This window comes from Lissotriton vulgaris, chromosome 8 (genome assembly GCF_964263255.1).
Source record: "Lissotriton vulgaris chromosome 8, aLisVul1.2, whole genome shotgun sequence".
Classification (NCBI taxonomy): Eukaryota; Metazoa; Chordata; class Amphibia; order Caudata; family Salamandridae; genus Lissotriton; species Lissotriton vulgaris.
The window spans coordinates 1,304,142,938-1,304,164,893 of record NC_141696.1 but is presented as its reverse complement, the minus strand read 5'-3'; the positions used below and the strand labels follow the sequence as shown (position 1 = coordinate 1,304,164,893).

Sequence of the window (21,956 nt, the reverse complement as noted above, 5' to 3'; positions counted from 1 at the left end):
CGTCTACAATCCATTTCTGTCATGATAAGGCCAACAGGCCATTGCAAAGAAAGGTTGAGGTCCACTCTACAAGAACTGTGGCAGCGTCAACAGCTTTGTTCACAGGAGTGACGCTAGAAAACATCTGTGGTCCTGCGACATGGAAAAATGTCCACACCTTCACTAGACATTACTGTCTTCAATCTGCATGTCAAGAGGATTCGGCAGTTGGACAGGCTGCCCGACTGTATATGATATATACTGCTTGCTACTCTGATTCAAGCATGTGAATCTATGAAAGATACCCCAATACTGCATTGGAAAACAAGTTACTTACCTGTAACTACAGTTATCCAGTATTGGTATCTTTCATAGATTCACATGCACCCACCCTCCTCCCCGGAGAGTCAGTTCTCTGCTTTGGATACTGATTTCCCACTTGTGCTAACGAAAATCTGAGGAGAACTGGCTCTGCAGAGAGGGTTCTAGAGGGTGCTGATAGCTGATTGGTTGTACCAAAAGTTTGGTTCTTTTAGCATAATGATGTAGATAGGCTACTAGGATTTGGGCCTCAGGCCTTTTCCTTAGGGCCTACTACTGTTATTTACCTTTGGCACTGCTATTTTTATTTACCTTTGGACAAGAGCTGGAAACTGTACTAAAATACACTATTGCCGAAAACATTACTTTTGCAATGCATGGGGCACGTGACGCACTACTTGCACAAGAAAAACGACATTGCATTAAGTTGAACAGCACGTAGCACACTGGTGCGGGAACGGTCACGTGGCGCTTGGCAAATTAAAGAAACGCAGCAGGATTAAGTGATTTGCACAGAAAAAAAAGTTACGAAGTCAACTTCAACGATATAAAAAAGCAGGAAATCGTGCTTAAAAACAACATTGTCAAATCGAACAAAAATATGCATTTACATGGTATTTAAAGATCGTTCAGATTAATTAATTTAATTACTCTTAAACAAAGTGCTCACCTATGAAGAAGAGGATACGAACGGTATCAATGGCTGTGACTGCGGAATAGTAAAAGTTCGAGAAGGTTGGCAGGTTATAAATGCTTTGCAGACTGATGATTGGTTGAGCATGATGTCACTGGGTGTGAGAGCTGTGATTGGCATGTTGTAATTGAGCATGCGCAAATAAAATGAAATACGTTAGGGGTACTTAGCCAGACGGTGGGACGTATTGTGCGCATGCGTAACATTAACACGCATACGCTACTACAAACATGCATGTGCAAAGTGAAGGCAACTCCTAGGGGGTAAATACGAAGATGGAGTTCGGATGTCGTTTGAACACCGACTCCTGCAGTGCGATGGTGTTGGCGGCTCTGTTGAAAATGTGGTATTGGCAGGGGCCTGTGGGGGCCCAGAGTGGATTGACTCCATCGTCTTCAGTGTGTCTTCGGTGGTGAGGGCTGTCCAGTTGTCAATCGCTGGCTTCAGGGTGTCAGGGTGGTTGGTGAGGCTTCAGTGTGTTGTTTGCCTTCGTCGAAGTTGTTGTTGATGCTCTTGATTTTGTGGTGGAAAAAGGTGCTGAGTTTGTCGCAGAGCGCTTGTGAGGGAGGGATGTCGGTGGACTCATTTGTGGGTGGGCGAACTCCTTGATGATGTTGAAGAGTTCTTTTCTGTTGTGTGCATGAGTGGAGATTCTGTCTTCAATGTCTTTTTTCCTCGTTTTTCTGATGAGTTGGTGGTGAGCGTTGGTGGCGGCTCTGAAGTTGTTGTGGGCTTCTGTGGATTTGATGTTCCTCCAGTCTTTTTGAGGCGGCGGTAAGTGTGTCTAGACTCTCGAAGTTCGGTGGTGAATCATCTAGCTTTCTTGGCGTGGGTGTTGTTGTTTTTCTTGAGGGGGTGTTGGCGCTGTCGGAGATCCATCTGTGTAGGTTTCGGGCTGCGGTGTTGGCGTCGTTGTTTTCCGCGATGGTTGGGTGGAGTTGCTGAGTGATGAGGTTAGCTGGTAATCTGTCATTCTGGTCCAGTTTCTTTGTGGGAGCAGGTGCTGGTGTCTGTGGGTGGTAGGTGGTAGGTGTTCTGAAGGGGAATTGGACGAATCAATGGTAAGTGTGGGGGAAAATAATATTTTTTAGTGTTTGCCATTAGGAGGTCTTCCGGTTGAGCACTTGCTGTAATAAAATGTTTGCATTAATATTGTAGCAAGTACTTCATTCTGTTTTAACCCAGAGTTTGTGAAAATTTGCTTTACAAAGTGGTCCATATTACCGAGTCTTACCCTGACTCGTTTGTCTGCATTAAAAATCATGTTTCCTGGACGAGTTTCAAAACAAAAGGGAAACCCTGAAATCCATAGGGACCTGGGTAGCGATTTCAAAAGGAACAATGGTCCTTATAATTATCAATTGTTGAAAAAGATCTGTTGAAACCAGTCTTTTAATAATCAAAAATAGTTGTTTTATGTACATAAGTGGCAGTGGGGTGCAGAGAAACGTGCTCGAGCTGAAGTAATACAAGTGTGCAAAGTGTGTATCACAAAATGTAACACTAGTGTGCAGCCTGTATTACTGAAATAACATTGTTTTAGCAGACCTGCTCGCTTTAATTCAACGGCGTTGCAATCCACTATAAATGCGGGGTCATCATCAGTACTTAGTATATAGTTTGCCTGAGACAAAGACAAGGCACTAATTAATATCCCTGAACGAGTTGTTTTTTTTTGCCAGAGAAAATTCAGTTTTTTAATCAGCAAAAGATCAGTAATGCATGGTTTCCTTTGTTTCTTTGATAAATAACTAAGGCAAGACAGAAAACAGATGTTGTTCCTTGTGGTAGCAATGGGATCTAAAACAGTTTGTTTAACGTTGTAGTATTAATTTGAGCCCACATTTCAAAGTGAATAAGTAACCTTTGCTAAAATGTTTACCATCGCCTCTAGCAACACAGTAATTCTATATTTATTAGGGTCCTCCACGCACCCTTTTTCCAGAATCAGATAGCTAAACTGTCTTTGCACCTATCTGGAATTTGAAAGCAGGGTGCGGTGGAAGAAATATTGAAGGGGCACCACCTAGCCCTGTGCACTAGGACACTTTTTTGTAAACGATAAACAAGAAAACGTGTTGATTTGTTGTGTTTGTGCTTCTAATGGCTGACCGTGATATTGCCAGGAACTGAGTAAACTGCTCAGTACCAGTTTTGGAGCATCGTATTAGAAGAATGAAGAAAGGTTCCCTTACAAACAGACTTGAATTAAAAAGCATAGCTTGTCATCAGAAAGTTAGAAAATATAGAAGATATGACAACCCTTGGATGAATTTTATGCTTCAAGTGTAGAGGCGTTGCTAACTGAAGTAACTAAAGGTTAAATATGGATAGGTCTTACTGGCCTTAAGTCGATGAGCGAGAGGGAGCGATATGAAAAGCATTATTAAATAATGTATGTAAACTTTACACAATGTTATTTATTTTCCTACTTTGTAATTTAATTTGCACTTTTGTGACATTGTATGGCCATATAACATTGTGGTTTTTGTAGTGAGTGCTTTTCTCTTTGATGTTGAAATCCTAAACACTGGGCCATTATGTTTAATGCAGTGTCCGTTCCTCTTGAAATGTGGGGCACAAAAAACCCTGCCCTGTTGATGTTTGCTTACCAGGTGCACCTGGTTACCATATCCTCTCAGCTCATGGTAGTGCACTGCTTGGGTTTCTGCAAATGATGGACCTTTCTAAAATATTTGTGGTGGGGTTAGTGGCAAGGTTTGATTTGAGGCCAGAGGTTTAACTGAAAGTTGTCAGGGCGTCTAGAGACCTAACAGGATTTAGGGGGGATTGTAGGAGCAGCAGTTGACTGTTACTGCATCATGACGCAAAAATAGGTCTTCACAAGAATACCACTAAATTGTCATGACCAGGGAGTCAGTTGGTCAACCTGAGTAATCTAGTGTCTTAAATGCTATTGAAATGTAAATGGATAGAGTACTGTTATTTGCCAAAACAACCTGACATTCAGGGTGTTAGGCTGACTTTCTGCTGCAAATTGTTTATGGCTAATGGAACTACTAAATCACTGGGGAAATGTTTACATGCTCTGAAATTGGAGTTGATTTGCATGTCTGTGCCCTTTTAAAATGACCAGACTGATTTGTGGCTGAACCTAGATACTTGATTCTGAATGGGTGGTGCATTTTTTTGTTTTGTACGAGTAAATAGTCTTAAGGACTGATCACATAAATTGTAACAACCAATCTGTCATTTTCAGGTGCTGTGTGCCCATTGGCAGAAGAAAACCTGACAAAACATGACCTACTCCTGCTTGATGCATTGAAATTCCTGTGTCTGTGTGTAACAGCAGCCCAAGCACATTCTGTGTCTTTTCGCGCCCGAGACATAAGAAGGAAATTGCTATCTCTAGTGGACTTAAACACACAGGACTCTAGCAAGTCACTGCATCTGCACATGGTCAGTATTGTGTGGCTAGGGACTGAGCTTATACTCTAAATAAGTATCATTTGATCCATAGAAAATATATTTTTGTTTTTTAATGCAGTACTTAATCCTTCTAAAAGAGCTTCCAGTTGAAGAAAATCAGTTGCCAATAGAGGATGTCTTGATGCTTTTAAAGCCCCTTCCGTAAGAAAACAATAATTATCCAAACGATTTCATTTATTCTGAGAGTGCTAACTGTTCGTTAAGGTGTTTTGTCTCTTTTGCAGTGAAGTGTGCTCTTTGTATCGCCGGGACCAAGACGTGTGTGCAGCCATTTTAAATCATCTCCTACCATCCGTTGCTGCATTGGGTCAAACCCAGGATGAACTGGAAGATATGGAAGATGCCCAAGGACAGTTTCTCAAAGTCATTTATGCCTTTTGGTATGCATTGCTCTATTACACATGCTTCACATGAAATCAATTAATCAATTTAGTCATATGTTAGCAATTGCAGAAATTTGCAAATGTCCTATTGCCAAGAGTCGAGGCTGAAAAAACAAATTTTTCTATGGTTTTCTGTGAATAAAGTTTAAAATATTTTTCATACCTCAATACAAAAAACAACAAATTATCTGCAAGTTGCTGCCTTATTTTGCTTTCCCTAGAAACTGGCCCTACAGGGACTGGTAAAGCGTTATTTGAAGGCAAATGGGAGAAATAATTTTAGTGGCTGTTCGTTTCCTGTGGCTCAACTTTAGTTTCTGTTTTAATTGATTACATTCTTTTTTTTTTTTTTTTTTTTGAAAACCTTTATTCGTGCATGTAAAAAAGAACAAATACATTGATTACATTCTTAAGTGGAAACAGCAAAGTGAAACTAAATATAGCCTGCTCTTTTAGCTAATAGCTGAGAAATGCCTTCCTCTGAGATCCTTGCTAGCAAAATAACAAAAATTACAGTAGTTACATTTTGGAACACAGTAGTTGCACATTGATATCAGATTAGAGCAAATATCTGATGTAAAATATTTGATTATTTGTAGCGGGTGACTATTCTACTGTTGCCCACCCCTGGAACCGGTTCCTCAACATTGGCAACCTTTATAAAATGTTTGGGTGGTATCGTGCTTGGCATATTTGGTGGGTTTACCACCAGACATTTTTCTTTTTGGTCTCCTGTTTTTGACCCATTTCCGTTGGCTATAGGACTGTGGGCATTTTACCACTGCTATTTCGTGGTAAAGTACATGTGCTTTCCATGTAAATTGTGTTACTGATTAGTGCATCCGTGATTGCCATGTTTGATTTACTATTAAGTCCCTAGTAATGTGCATATCTGTGCCCAGGGTCAGTAAATCAAGTGCTACTAGTGGACTGGCAGCACTGTTTGTGCCACCCACACAAGTAGCTCTTCCATCGTGTCTCAGACCTGCCACTGCAGTTTTAAACTGCATTGTCGACCTGGCAAGTGCACCGACTTTTACTAGGCCCAAACCTTCCCTTTTATTACATGTAAGTCACCCCTAAGGTTGGCCCAAGACAGCCCAGCTGTCAGGGAGCAGTGCATGTGAAAGGTAGTATAATTAACAAAGAAGGGAGGTAGAGTACAAAGTGGGATTCCTACTCCACGGGCACTGATAAATAAACAAGAAGAATCCTACTACCAGTGTGTATCAAAGGGAGAAAGGGGAACACTCAGTGTTGTGTAAAATACCCCTCACACACCAACAGGCCCCTTGGTGTCATGCTTCATCATCGGGGTCTTCGCACCCCGCTAAAGGGATGCGGCACGCTGCGACCTGCGACTACGCGGGAGCGTTGACAAATTAGACTATGTGTGGTGTGTGTTGAGTGTAAGTGAAAGGGGATTGATGTGAGTGGGAGGTGTGGTGAAAAATTTAAAAAGTACCTGGCTAGTGGGTAAAGTGAAAAAAACTTTATTTCGTACCCCTGGCTGGTGCTGTTAAAAGGTGTGCAAAATAACGAGGTTTTTTGTCTTAATTAGGGACAGGACCTCTGGTGTGCGTCGACATGTTTCGGTACTGGTGTACCTTCTTCAGGACGGGGCACAACTTCCCAACCCTACTCACGTTTTTCTAAGAAAAATCGGGGTTATTTTAATTTTTCTAAAAAGTGATAACACTCTTAAAAACGGCTACAATGTGCCTACAGCGGTTCTCTGGATCATGTAATCACATGTCCTGAAAAAAAGAAAAAACCATTAGGTTTGGTTACCATATAGGAATGGCTCAGACAGGTGCAGTCACCTGGAGCCCCAAACAGTTAATTAAACCTGTAAAGGGAAAAGACATACAACACACACAACATATAAGACACATTTAGGGTTTTTTGTACTTATTTTCTCTGGACATACTCATGGTCTTTGTTGTCTATTGCCTCATGAGCAAATCCTGAGCATCAAGGTAGGTAGGTGGATCCACAATCTATGAGGATAGAGAAGTGGATTCAGTGTTGTAGCTTTTACTCACTGTTTAACTCCACCATACACCTGGACAGGCTGGGGTTGCACTTTGTTTGAAAAAATACTCACGAAATCCGCCTATATTGGCCTCCTTCTACCACCCTGTGCTACTCCGCCGTGAATGAAATACGGATGAGCTAGGCGGTATATAAAGGAGGATTGGGTGTGTTTTCATTGGTTGATTAGCGGAAATGGCTAGCGACCTTGTAAGGAAAACATCCATGTTGCCGCCTCCTCTGTGCATGTGATCTAGCCACATGTAACATTCGTTCATTGCCGGGTTTTTTGAATGTCCAAATATGGACCTTCCGCTCGTCAGCCACTCACGGGCTCTTGCTGTGACTCGCGCTGATAGAGAACCCTTAAATGCAGCTGCCACTCGGCTGTCTCTCATGCGCGCATGCGCACAAGTAGTTTCGCCGCGCCTTCTCAGCGCATGCGCGATATTGTTTGTAGGCAGCGCATGCGCGATAGTGTTCGTCGGCAGCACTGATCACTGGGGATGCCTGGTTTTTCGGTTTCCAATACTTTATCATCATTCAGGATGCGTCAGGGTGCCGATTACCAGTCAGTTTTCTTCAAAAACACGGGGCATAGGTTTAACATGAAATGTCCATGTCCTTTTCAATGTTTAGTTTTTTTCAAGGATTCGGTACACTATATTAGTTGTCTGGGGAGAGATGTCATTTAGATATATTCAATTTGGTGGCATCTTTTCCCTGATATCCATACAGTGGGTGGTACATCAATTGGCTCCATGATTAACGCTTTTTGGCCACTGATATGGGTTCACAGGCTCACATTTACACCGGAGATTGTTGTTGATCCTTTTATATCTCGAGGGTGATCAGGTGATTTGGCTCCATGGTATATCGTCATTTAGTCCTGTGATATGGGTTCCCAGGCGGAACACCCAACGTTGTTCCTTCTGGAACAAACCTGTTTCTGAGGGTAGTCGTTCGATGATAGTCCAGCGTAAATCATTGATGCAATGCTGGTGTGACAGAAAATGTGATGCCATCTTGGTTGTCGTTTTCTTACAGCGTATATTGCTTTTATGTTCCCCTATCCTTATTTTGACGGGTCGGGTGGTCATGCCTACATATTCCAGTCCACATGGGCAAGTTATTATGTAGACCATGTTTTTTGTGTTGCAGTTGGAAAATTGGCGTTGTTCCCATGATGTGCCATTTCTGAAGGTGAGGGTTCTGCTTTTCTGGGTTTGGTGACAGCAACTGCAATCTCCACATGGGAAGTGACCTTGTATACCAGTCATATTTTGTCTTGCAGTCTGGTTTTCCCGTGGTCTAGTGTGTACCACGATGTCCTTTATGTTTTTGCCCCTCCGATGTGCATGCATCGGTTTCTCAAAATTCAGGTCTCCGCAGTTCAATATACCCCAGTGCTTATTGATGACCTTTGATACCTGGTTCGATATGGAAGAGTAAGTTGTCACACAAATAGGCCTCTTGTTTGTTCCTTTCTCTTGTGGGTTTTCTTCTATGAGTGCCTCCCTGTGATTGTTTTTTGCGCGTTTCATCGCTTTGTCGATGGTCCTGGTGGGGTACTGCCTTTGTATAAGTTTGGTTCTTAGGTCTTTTGCTTGTCGATTGAATTCGCTCAATTCTGTGCAGTTCCTCCGTAGTCTTAAAAATTGACCATACGGCAGATTTTCCCTTAGATGCCTGGGATGAAAACTGTCGTAGCGTAACAGACAATTCCTGGAGGTGGGTTTAAAGTGGGTAGTGCTTTTTAGCCTTCCGTCCTCACATAATTTTAGTGGCTGTTCGTTTCCTGTGGCTCAACTTTAGTTTCTGTTTTAATTGATTACATTCTTTTTTTTTTTTTTAATTTTTGAAAACCTTTATTCGTGCATGTAAAAAAGAACAAATACATTGATTACATTCTTAAGTGGAAACAGCAAAGTGAAACTAAATATAGCCTGCTCTTTTAGCTAATAGCTGAGAAATGCCTTCCTCTGAGATCCTTGCTAGCAAAATAACAAAAATTACAGTAGTTACATTTTGGAACACAGTAGTTGCACATTGATATCAGATTAGAGCAAATATCTGATGTAAAATATTTGATTATTTGTAGCGGGTGACTATTCTACTGTTGCCCACCCCTGGAACCGGTTCCTCAACATTGGCAACCTTTATAAAATGTTTGGGTGGTATCGTGCTTGGCATATTTGGTGGGTTTACCACCAGACATTTTTCTTTTTGGTCTCCTGTTTTTGACCCATTTCCGTTGGCTATAGGACTGTGGGCATTTTACCACTGCTATTTCGTGGTAAAGTACATGTGCTTTCCATGTAAATTGTGTTACTGATTAGTGCATCCGTGATTGCCATGTTTGATTTACTATTAAGTCCCTAGTAATGTGCATATCTGTGCCCAGGGTCAGTAAATCAAGTGCTACTAGTGGACTGGCAGCACTGTTTGTGCCACCCACACAAGTAGCTCTTCCATCGTGTCTCAGACCTGCCACTGCAGTTTTAAACTGCATTGTCGACCTGGCAAGTGCACCGACTTTTACTAGGCCCAAACCTTCCCTTTTATTACATGTAAGTCACCCCTAAGGTTGGCCCAAGACAGCCCAGCTGTCAGGGAGCAGTGCATGTGAAAGGTAGGACATGTACTGGTGCGTTTTACATGTCCTGATAGTGAAATACTGTTCATTCTGTTTTTCACTATTGCAAGGCTATCTCTTCCATAGGCTAACATGGGGTTTTGCTGGAAACACCTTTCCAGTGCAGACTGGATCTGGAAGATTATAGGAAGTTGGAGTTTGAGATGTCTAAAGTGGCCATTTTCTTGCTTAACCATTCTGTGCCTGCCGGGGGAATCTACGTCTGTGATGCTGACAGCTGGGGCCTCCTGCATACACTCTAGACAGTCACACAAAGGAGCTTAGGTGTGCCCTGTATATCCTGATGACTCATCACCAGGCTGATGGGTCTTCCTGGGCTAAGATTAGTGGGAGGAGTTGTCACTGGCTCCTGAATAGGACTGGGTCTGTCCTGCACAAATAAGACTCCCCCTCCTAGAGACTCTCTGGGACAGAGCAGGAAAGAACTGGATCGTGTGAGCAAGGAGGACTTTTCTTTGAAGTTTGCCAACTTCAAAGACCAGTACTGGTATAAGTATTGGGCCCCTGACACCAGAACTGTGGAACTCTTTTGGACTAAAGAGCCTACCAAGAAGAAGAGCTTGAGAAGCTGTCAAGAGAGACTTCCACTTTGCTGTGTCCTTTGCTGTGTTGGCCTGCTGCTTGCTGCTTCGGTCTTGGGCAGTGAAAGGACTGGACTGAACTTTCTACAACTTAGTGCCTGAGTTTCTCGATGGGCTTGAAGAAGAGATTGCCTTCTGTTGGAATTCTCAGTAACATCCAACACTTAAAGTTAATCTGCCAACAGCACTGGGAACTGTGTGTTTTGTGCTGCAACAGAAGAAACACCACTACAATGCTGTCAACGATGCCGTAGCCAACGCCATGACCTGAAGGCACAGCCTGTAGTATTGCCCCACTTCACAATGCAACCCTGGTTTCCCTGACGTCACCGAACGATTCCATCACCGACGCTGCTGCTTGCACCGTGACCTATGAGCACTATAACTCGCATTGCCTCACTTAACATCACCGCCTGGCCTTACTGACGGTGACACTCCACGCCAACATCAACGTCGCTGCAGCACCCGGGCTGTCCCGTCCTACCAACCTCAGCGGCATTGACTCAAGTATCGTCAACCGATGCCGCTGCTTGCACTGCAACTTTTGGGCACCGTAAAAAGTATTGCTTTGCATCGCAATCTTGGGTCTCCCTATGACAGTGCTTCAGCAGCGCCGCCCCTGCCTACACCGTGACCTGTTGACACCACATGTTCCGTCGCCCCACTTCACACCTCAGCCCTGGTCTCACCGACTATGGCGCAATTGAGCCTCTGATTGCACCATGACCCGTGTACACCCCTCAGCGCATCGTCCCACTTCGCATCGGAACCCTTACACCATCACCGCCAGTGTTCCTGATTTCACCCTCACAGAGTTCGATCCACAGCGCGTGAGACTTCAAGAGCCCGACGCCGGCAATGCCACCTCTTTAGAGATTGTCGCAAGTTCCACAAAGCTCTGAATTTCCAAGGTACTGGTTACAGGGCTTCACAACACTTGAGCTGGCCCGTGACCTTGTGGTCGGCCTGAACTGTTGGATTGGTTTGTTGACAATGCCGTGATAGCCTCGGATGGAGCTATCAACTTCAGGAAACTGTACCTTAAGCTTATTCTTGCAAAATTCGTATTTTGAGTCCTGTATGTTGTATTTTTATTGTTTTCATCTTGTTTTACACAGATAAATATTGGTTATTTTTCTAAAACTGGTGTGGTGTCTGTAGGAGAGTGGGGTCTGCAATCCTATGGTCACCCCCGATTTTTGCTTTTTGCTTCACTGGTTTACGACTTTCCCTGGCTGTGGGCCTGCTAATCAGACCCTCAGCCTAGCTGTTCTCTCTCTAAATTGAAACACATGTACCTAGGTGCATTTACCCATTGGTACTAGGCCACCTTATCAGTCCCTGTATAGCATACCTTAGGTATCCAGGGCATAGGTGTACCCAGGGCCTACCAGGGGCTGCAGCATGTATTATGCCACCCCTGGCTGGCCACCCAAATCTGACACAACTGGCTGCACGACAGCTGGGGCAAGGTGGTGTAATCACCCTTTGCTTTAGATATAGTATTCCTATATCTAACCCTAAAATGGACACATATATTCCTATCAGTCACTCCTATGGCGGGCCTTATCAATCCTGAAGGCAGAGTGCTTGGAATTATGTGAGATGGTGCTCTGGCATGAGCTGAGCCCGTTTGCAGCTTGCGGAACCAAGTCCTAATAGCTGTTCCATGATAACACATACCATATACTCTTAAGTGCATTATAATCCTCGCGGTTATTTGCTAACTTTGGTATCGCTTTATCAAAACATGTCGAGTAAGGTGTCATACGAATTGGAATACTAACCCCTCGCCAATTCTGGCGACGGGGTTAGCATTCCCCCCTTCTAGAGGGACACGACATGTAAGTAACTGTGAACCCCGGTTAACATTAACTCGAGCCTTAGCATCACAAAATGGATGCTGCCACCACAGACACAAGTCTGACCTCCTGCTGCTGGGAGTCCTTCCAGCGAGGAGAGCTCGGACAAAGGGTTTCCTGTCAGGGGCGGTGCTAGCACCATCCCAGACAGGGTTTTGTGTATCCCAGGTAGGCAGGGCTGAGAGGAAGGTGACTGCAAGTGCCACCCCGGTGCTCACTGTGAATATGCCGGCTCAAACCAGTTCCAGGGGCACCCCAGCCCCTGAGCTGGGGAGAGACCGGACAAAGGAGAGGGGTGTAACCACCCCCCCTCCTGGTCCCACCCATGGGCAGGACCTAGTCGCGTGCCAGCCCCTTTTCTTAGAATAAAGGTAGGAGCGGGCCCCCTTCCCAAATTTGATAATCTTGAACTACTTTCCACGAAAGGAACTCTTGACATTCTCTGAAGACTCTCCCTTGCGGCCAAGGAGTAGTCACCCTGCACCCGCAGGCACCACCTACGCATTTGCGGTTTGCTGATCAAGACCGACCAGCTCGACGAGACCCGGATTCCCTGGCATCTCTGACCTCTACCTGCATCATCATCCCAGCTGAGATTCGTGGGTGTGACGAGACCTGAGGGACCGGCCATCTTCAAAACCTGCACGACGCTTAACCAGCACGACCGCCGAGGGATCCTCGAGTGAGTGCACTGGGGTTTGAGAAGCCCCAACCCAGAGCAGCTCCAGCACCGAAGTCCAGCCCTCCAGCATCCACGAGATCTGCGTGGGGCCCTTCTGCTCTTTTGCTGCTTGCCACGTTGTCCGGTCACTTGCCTGTTGGCCAGTGACCCTCCTGACGACGTACCACGACGTTTTCACCACTGGTCTGGTTGCTCCAGACTGGCCCTTGCTCCCTTCCAAAAGAGGAGCACCCCGGACCCTCCCGGTCCACTCCAGACGCCATTTTGACTCCACCGTGTGGGCTTGCCTTTGCCAAGGTTTGTTGCTCCAAGCTTGGATCCAGCATCGCCGACAGCAGACACCCTCGTGGGACAGCTCGCACCTCCAGCCTGGTCGCCGACAACGCCTCCTGGCCCGTGTAGCTGCAGAGTCCAGCGTCGCCCACTCACCTGATCGCGGTGACCTCATCCGGTGCCATCCTGGTGCCCACACAATCACTGGCTAGTGATTAAGAACTGAGTCCCCTCTGCTTTCAGGTCGTCTCCATCACCCATCCAGCCTTGGATCACATCGAACATCTTCACTGGTCGCCTGCCAGCAACATCTTCACTGGTCGCCTGCCAGCAACATCTTCTTTCAGGCTCCATAGACTACAACGAGGATTCCCGACGTCTTTTGAACCCTATACAGCCGCAGCCCCTGGGCTAGGTAACCCGAGCATCTCGGTGCTCCAACGCAGGTTCACTATCCAAGTGTCCAGATCCTTTTTCGTTTTTAGTCTACCTAGCCGGATTCGTCCGGAAACAGTAACTTTAGAATTGCTAGCATCCATAGACTTTGTCCCGCATCCTGCGTAAGAGTTCACACTCTGCACCCGATCTCCCTAGGCCTCCTGCTCCTAACCTTAGGGTTCAGTACGGTAGTCCTAGCGGTCCTGAAGCCTCTGGATCGTGTTACTCACCTGCTAGCATTTCGCATTCCACTTCTAGAGTATATGGTTTTTCGTGCCCCTCGGGCATTTGTGTAAATTGTGCAACTTGTAGTATTTTCGTAAGAGATTTGTATTGTGCTTAGCTCCCTGACTCATAAAGAGTTAAGGGTAGATTTGTTATTAATAAATATCCTTTATTTTTATAACAACTTGTGTGGTGTCCTTTCACTTAGTTTTCAAGGGGTATATGTGATGGTAAAACAGCTGGCTTAACACGCCCTCTAGAGTTTAGCCTAAAGACTGCTTTTGTCCACGCTACTAGGATAGCTGGTCTATAAGGTTGTCTTACAACCAATCATCAATAAGGGTCGTTTGGAATGATACACAGTGATTACTAGAATAGTGAGCACTATATATCAGGCCAACATCTCAGTGTCAATCTGATAGAGACTACTAGCCTCAGATTTCTTCACGTAGAATTATCCCCAGGTGTGAGACTGGATCCGGAAACTTTTTGCCAGAGCATCCCTGCGCGCAGGGGGCGGGGCAACACCACGCGACTCTGCCCAGGCGTCGTCAGCGAGGTCACATAAGCCTCACCCCGGCGCGCCTACGTCAGTTTTTTCCTTTTTCCCCGTGCAATGCAAATCCGGTCTCTGCTCGGGCCTGTTTGGGCCCCTTTTTTCTCCTAATTGTGACTATTTTTGGGTGGAACAGTGTGCAAATGCTTCGGGCTTCAAGACTTGCACGTTGTGTCGGCGTCTTATGTCGGCGATGGACCCTCACCTCATTTGTATGTGGTGTTTAGGGGAAGATCACAGCACCACTGATTGTGAGGCGTGCCAACAGTTGAATCCGAAGTTGCGGCGGGAGCGCCGGATGAAACTACTCTCGGCGCGTCTCTCAAGGTCGGCTTCAGCCCCTCGATCTTTCTCGTCATACGGCTTCAGCAGCGGCCGTTGTAGTCGTCCTCGCCCCTCTCCAGTGTCACAGTTTGTCCCCGGGGGCTGGTGTTCAGCCTGCTGGGGGCGAGGGCTCTCCACGGGTGATACGGCCTGCGTGTTGTCCTCCTATCCACCGTTTCCCGGTGAGGGGGCGTCGAGAGTCTAGATGGGGACATATGCAGCGGTTTTGCAGGCCTCGCTGGTGTCTCCTCCTCCTTCCCCTCGCGGTGCCCTTCGAGGCGACTCCGGCCCCGGCGCCGACTGGTTCAGATCGGATCCAGGCTTGGAGAATTTGGTGCTGTTGAGGTGCGGCCCATCAGGGGTCCCTCCTTCGGACCACGGCGCCTCTGCCTCACCACAAACTCCCACGGGAGTCCCTGTGGTGTCGCAGGAGGTCGCCGGGGCTCGGGTTGCATCCCAAAGCCCCACTCGGCCCTCTGGGCAGGCGGAGGCCTTGTCCATGGCTGAGCTGATGCTGCCACGGCGCTGGCACCTGCTGGTCCGGGTGGCGCTACAGGGGTCGGTGGACCCTCCTCGTCTCGCTTTGGGTCGAGGTTGGGCGGGGATCCCTTGTTGCCTACCTGGCCCCTCTCGTCCCTCCCTGCAGGCGGCTGCCTCGTCGGAGGGCGAGTTGGAGGTTGAATCGTCCCTGGGGTCGCCGCATTAAGTCACCGGGCCACCTCCGTCACATCGTTGGCCGAGGCTGGCAGAGGGCTACTTGTCACTCCCCCGGTCCCTCTCGTTCCTTCACGCGGGCGGCTGCCTCGGTGGAGGTCGAGTCAGCGTCGTTCCGGCGCCGCCCCTTGGCCACTTCGGCTCCAGCTCCACTCAGGTCCCCGGCACGGTGTGATTTGGAGGAGCCCTATCCGGCGTCTCTCTTGGCACCGGATGGTGTTGACGTCCTGCCTCAGACGGCGGACTCTACGGCTCCACACAGAGGTCGTGCTGCCGATTAGTCTTCGGACGCCCCCTCTTTTCTGGAGGTTGGGTGCCTTCTTGTGTCATCCTCCCCGGAGACAGGCTGCTGTGTGGTGTCTTTTTCGGCTGTGTCATCGAAGGGTGGCTCCCTGCCATTTCCGAGGCTGAGGTGTTCACCAGAGGTCCCCCATTCTTCGGTTCCTTCTGACTTCCAGGTCTGGCCTTTGCCCGCCCCGCTTTGCTTCGGGGACAGCTGCCTTAAGTTTACGGCCGTCACCCACGGAGGAGCTGCTTTCTCCACCACTGGGCCCTACGGATGCGGATGCGGCCTTTGCTAACGCAGTGTCTACGGCTGTGGGTATCCTGCGCATGGGTGACCCGGTTGCTCATTTCCCGGCGGACCATCTCTTGGAGGTTTTCCACCAGGGTTCTGGTGGGAGGGAGCTACTGCTTCCCTTTGAGGGTTCGCTCCATTCCTCCCTTATGGGGTCTTGGAGCGCCTCAGGGGATCCGGTGCCCCAACACCTTCTGCACCGGCACCTTCCAGCGCCGTGTGACCTGGCGTGTCTTTCCTTCCACCCTTCTGCCTCAAGTCCACATTTGCAGACTGCTTTTTCTTCCTTGCCGCCACTGTTGACTCCACCATCCCGGGAGGACCGCTGGCTGGACTCTTGGAGGCACAACATGTTCACCTCGACCAGCGCTACCCTGCGGGCCCTAAACACCATATGTGTGTTGGCTAGTGCCTCCTCTTGTTTGTGGGACTCAGCTGAGTCTTTGGGGTCCGCTGCTTCCCAGGAGACTGTTCAGTTGGACATACGGCATCATGCGTTGGATGGCCGGGAGCTAGCGGTGTTTATTCTCTGCTCCACTCTGGACATCTCGGAGGTACAGAGCCAGGCCATGGCTTCCTCAGTCGCCCTCAGCCACCATGCTTGGGTTTGGGATGGCGTGTTCCCTGAAAACATTTGGGAGCGGCTGATTGATCTTCTGTTTGATGGCAGCCTGTTATTCAATGCCCCGGCGAACTCCGCCATCCAAAGGTTCCTGGAAGGGCTCCATCCTCCTTCTCCTACCCCTCCTCAGTGACTGCTAATTTGAGCTGGTTCTGGACCTTCTGTTGGGCCAGTTGCCCTTGCTGTGTAGTGTGTTTTATGGCCATTCGAGCCCTCCTTGCTGGGACTATGGCGTTGTTGGCTGCTGGACGGCCCCTTTGTATTTTTTTGCTGGAGTTATCTGCAGAGAATTGGCCCTAAGATTAGGCCTTTTGTTTTTCTCTTGGGCTGCTTGACAAGCCTTCCGCTGTTTTTTTTTCCCTGTTGCTCTTTTGTTTTTCCTCTGCTGCGGAAGTTCTTCCAAAGAGGGTTCCCATGCCTTGGGACTTAACGTACCCTATGTGGGGTAGTGGTCGCTGTTATATAGCTTGCGCTCTGCTAGGGAGTTCTGGTCGCCTTTTGGGTGCCTGTTTCCGTAGCGTTTATGTATGTTGCTATTGCCTCTTAACGTCGTGTGCGCGGCCTCTCGTGGTGGTGTGTCTGGGCATTTCCTCACTTTCCTGCTCCTGTCCTGAGGGCTGGGAAGATTCTGTGTTCTCCCTTGTCAGGCGTCGCCCGCTCGGTCTTCCTGGGGCCCGGGCTGTTTTTCTTGCTTCTGGCGGCTTATGTCTGCTGGCGCTGCTCTGGCTGGCCTGTTGCCTTCCTTCTGGGGTGGGCTCGCCTTCTTTTCCCTCATTTCCTTGGGTCTTCTAGGCTTCTTCTTCTTTTTCCTCTTCCTGTCCTGGCATTGGATGGAAGCTTTGTTGCCTTGTAGGGGAGTGGGGTGCTTCGTCCTCTCTGGCCTTGCCCTTGGTTCCTCTGTTGTGAGTGTACAGGCCTCTTCAGTCTTCTTTCTTCTTCCTCCAACCCTATTGGGGTTGGTGGTGTTCTGCTTGTGGGGATTCCTCTTGCCTGGAAGGGACAAGGTTACTTACCTGGTTCGCAGGTCTGGTACCCTGTGGGACCCTCTGTCCTGTTCTGGCTGGTGGGGTCCTTTTGCAGACCCTCCTTTCCCGTGGGTTTTGCTAGGGTATCTATTCTACGTGAAGGAATCTGCAGCTAGTAGTCTCTATCAGATGTACAAGTTACTTACCTTTGGTAACGATGTATCTGGTAGAGACGATTCTAGCAGCAGATTTCTTCACGGTCTCCCTTCCTCCCCATTCTGCGAGGATCCTTGGGTTGGTCTTGGCACTTGCCTCCCAGTGGGGGGCTGTGTCTCCTCTGAGTGAATTATTTCACTCTTGGTGGGATGCACAGTCTTGTTGCTATTTCTTCCTCCTCTCTGGTTCACTGGAGGATGGGTTTACAGTGCTCCTTTCCCCCGCTGCTCTGGCTGCTCCAGGGTTGGGGGGGTTTGCCTTCAATCTCTTCCCTCCCCTACCTTCCTCTTGCTGCTAGGGGTCCTACTCCCTCTGCTAACCTCTGTGTTGGGGTCATCTGGCCATGCCTTACCCTTGTTCTTTGGGGGATGGTTGCCCTTTGTGCTGGGGTGGCTTGGAGGTTTGTTGTTCCTGTCTGTCTTGGGACTGGCTCCCCTTCCCTGTTTCTGGGTGGGATGTAGGCCTGCTACAGGTGTCATGACTTTTTACATATGTCCCTTGTCTCCGGGGGAGGGGGGTAAGGCTGTTTACATACTGGCAGGGTGGCTGCTCAAGGCTCTGCTCTGTTGTTTATTCTGCCCCTGCCTTTGGATACTGTATCAGTTTTATAAATGTTATATTATAATATATTATAATCTGCTAAATTATTAGAGCATATCAGTTGAAGTAACATTTAATATGTTGGTATTTTCTGTTTCAGGCATTTAACAAATGATGGAAAATGCACAGCACTTGTAAGAGTTGCCCTTGTCAACTGCATGAAAGCATTGCTAGAGGTAAGTTGGGCATAAATCTGGGGGAATCTCATCTTTATTGAAGGCATAACTGAACAAAAGCTTCTAATGGATAGTTCTGACTGCAGATTCCACACCTTTAGAATATCCCCAGACTCCAGACAGGATATGTTTGATTTAAACTCCATTGTTCCTGGAAGCTTGTAGGTGGGGCTGTGTGTCTCCAGTTTGACTTTGTTGTACCCCAGAAGTTACCATTGAGCCGCATATAAGCACCACACCTGCACTGTTATACGGTTCTTACAATTTTTTTAGGCATGTTTATTGGGTCAACAAAACCTTATTATACAGAGACTGAGGCTTCTCAAATCATCAGTAAATGTTATTCCGGCTAGCTCACAATACTGCATCTAAACTCCTAAACCTCCAGACCTATAGATAGTGTTGGAATCTATGAACATGATCACTCTTATTACCAAGGAATTAGTAGAAACAATCTAACCCGGTCGTTTGTCACTTTTGTATGCCCAAACTTTTACAAAGAGGAGAGACAATAATACGTTTTCAAATGTTTATTGAAAAGATCTAGATCGCAGAATCGGCCCCTTTGCGACCGGTAATTAGCCTTTTGTGATGCATCAAGCCCAAAGCCATTTGCAAAATGGATAATTGCAAAATTTCCGATTACCTCTTTTGCGAATGCAGTTAGGGAATCGCAATTTGTGATTCCCTAAATGCGATGCAAGAAGCATTCTCAGAAAGCGACTTTGCATTAAGGAATCGCTCATTACCATCAACTTCAAGTTCATGGTAATTTGCAAGTCCTCAATAAAATACACAAATTTGCATTTTTGTAAGTGCCAAGTGGCGCACAAACATGGCCTTGGGGCATGTGTGTGCGCCTCACGTGTACACATGCTAACTTTTGGCATGCATCAGGGTGGCCTTTTAGCCGCTTAGCACCATTGAAATTGCATTCGCAATTTACGATTACCTATTTGGTAATCGCAAATTGAGAATGGTTTCCCATTCATTCCTATGGGCCAGAAGGCCCATAGGAATGAATGGGAAGTCCTTCCCTATTAGCGAGTCGCAATTTGCAATCCGCTAATAGGGAATGTGTAGAAATCTCATTTTATTCAGCGATTCCTACCTGCATAAAGAATTGCAATTCCTAAATAGCTATTCCTTAAAAATGGCTAATGAGGAATCGCAATTCCTTATGTTGATTCATTTGCTCCCTAATCCTTGTAAGTAAAGCATGCACTGCAACAATTAGACACATGAGGCACATCATTGTTATAAGCATTATTAGAATGGTGGAAAACACAAATAATTCAACCATGTTAATTGTTCCTAATATTACGCCTATCACTATTACTCCTACACTAGCAAGAGCATGATGGGAGTACCCTTCTTCCAGACCCAGTTGGAATGATCTAACATCATACCTTTGTCTAATGTATAAGGAAGCCAGCCTCAGTGCATTAACTAATGCACTCCGTCTCAGTGTGCAAACCTAAACACATCTCTGCTTGCACAGCTATCTTCCTTAGAATGAATGTTGGGGCCTGCAAAGCTGTATCTCATTCAAGCAAATTAAAGGCGGAAGATCTCCACCGCCTTCTCACTGACGACCCACTGGGTGCAGTGGAGAACGTGGAGTCTGGTTATGACCATTTCTGCGGATGGGTAACCAGGGCCCTCGACTCCCTTATCCCGATGGTTTCCAGTAAGTGTGGCTCCCGCGCCCCCAGTCCCTGGTATGATGGCAATCTGAGGGCTCTGAAAAGTGTCTGCAGACGTGCAGAGAGAGACTGGAGGAAGAGGTATGACAGCAGCAAAAAAACCCTGTATATGGCTGCGGTCAAGTCTTATCACCGCGCGTTTGTAGAACCCGGGCTGAATACTACGCTCTGGAGTTTCGCAATAGTGGGAATCCTGTTAAAACCATCTTTAAGGCCCTTAAAGACCTTGTGGCAAGGAAGCCGGCCGGTAACTCCATCAGCTCCAATACTCATTGTGAAGCGCTGGCGGCTTTCTTCCTGGAGAAGGTCCAGACCATATATAGGGCCTTCCCTTCCTCCACTGCACAAACCAGTATGGGGCCTCCCATCCGGTTGGATCAGGTGGTGCTAGACTCTCTCCCCTCTCTCTCTTTGGAGTCTTACACGGCCTTGGCTCTCCGAGTTAAGTCGGGGTCGCCGGACGACCCGCTCAAGCCACCTATGTTCAGAGACCAGGTTTTTGCTCGCCCGGTTTGCGACTTAATCAACACGTCGCTATCATCAGGCCAGGTGCCTTTGAAATGGAAGCATGCGGTAGTAATGCCCATTTTGAAAAAACCATCTCTCGACCCTACAAAATCGGAGAACTACCGCCCGATTTCGCTTCTCCCGTGGCCAGCCAAACTCGCGGAGGCGCATGTCAACACCGCCCTCACTGGTCATCTGTCGCGTGCCAACATTCTGGACGACACCCAGAATGGTTTTCGGGCTAGCCACAGTACGGAGACAGCACTGTTATCTATGGTCGAGCACCTTCGGGTAGTTCTGGATGCAGGTCAAACGGCGGCGCTTGTTTTGTTAGACCTAAGCGCCGCCTTTGACACGGTCTCCCATGACATTCTCCTGCAACGTCTTGAGGAGATAGGGGTGATCGGCACTGCACACCAGTGGTTCCGTTCGTTTCTCAGGGATCGTTCCTTCTGTGTGGCGTCCCCACCCTACCAGTCCAAATGTCATCCTCTGTCTCTTGGGGTCCCACAGGGTTCCTCACTGAGCCCCACGTTGTTTAACATCTACGTGAGGCCGCTGGCTGAGGTTGTGAAGCTCTGTGGTATGACCATGGTGTCGTACGCAGATGACACCCAGCTAGCGGTCACGATCAGTGGGGACTCTGGGGTGATGCCCCAAGATTCAGAGAAGGACTCAGGGCGGTGGCTGGTTGGATGACGTCCAACTGTCTCCAACTAAACGCCAAAAAAACGGAGGTGATGATCTTTGGGAAGCGGACGGACCTATGGGGAGATACTTGGTGGCCCTCTGAGCTGGGGCCGACCCCCACTCCGGTTGCGGAGATCAAAAACCTTGGTGTTTGGCTGGACCCTTCCCTCAACTTCGTTGGCCACACCAAAAGGACGGCGGCTTGCTGCTTTGGCATACTGCGCAATCTGCGCCCTGCCCTTAAATACTTCGATGCCGCAACTCGTCAATTGGTGGTGCAAGCAACGGTTTTGGCGCGGTTGGACTATGCCAGCTCCCTTTTTATAGGATTAAACCAGGCTGAGTTAACCCGACTTCAAAGAGTGCAGAACGCTGCGGCCAGAGCGATCGTAGGTCTTCCTAGGTTTTGCTCGGCCGGTCCATCTTTGCGAGCCTTGCATTGGTTACCCGTTAGGCAGCGGATCCACTTTAAAGTTTTGTGCCTTTCCTTCAAAATTCTGAAGGGCCTATCACCTCCCTTACTGCACCAACTCTTGCGCCCTTACATCCCGGGCCGCACTCTGCGCTCGCTAGACCAAGAATTAGCGGTAGCCCCTCGGTTCAAACTCAGTCGGGTGGGGGGTCGCTCTTTTAAGGTGCGGGCAGCCGCACTCTGGAACGCTCTCCCTTTGAAACTCCGGACCTTTGGTGACCTGCTCTCCTTCCGCAAGGCCGCTAAAACTCAT

At 47.8% G+C, this 21,956-nt stretch overlaps 1 protein-coding gene across 1 annotated transcript in view; it reads left to right on the top strand.

Annotated features, from left to right (window-relative positions):
- Positions 1-21,956, top strand: part of ATM (ATM serine/threonine kinase) — a 1,399,724-nt gene that overhangs the window by 386,483 nt on the left and 991,285 nt on the right. The window contains exons 18-21 of the mRNA XM_086935231.1: positions 4,215-4,414; positions 4,503-4,585; positions 4,669-4,824; positions 18,253-18,328. Of these exons, the coding sequence (XP_086791357.1) occupies positions 4,215-4,414; positions 4,503-4,585; positions 4,669-4,824; positions 18,253-18,328 (515 nt within the window). The remainder of the gene's footprint in view (positions 1-4,214; positions 4,415-4,502; positions 4,586-4,668; positions 4,825-18,252; positions 18,329-21,956) is intronic.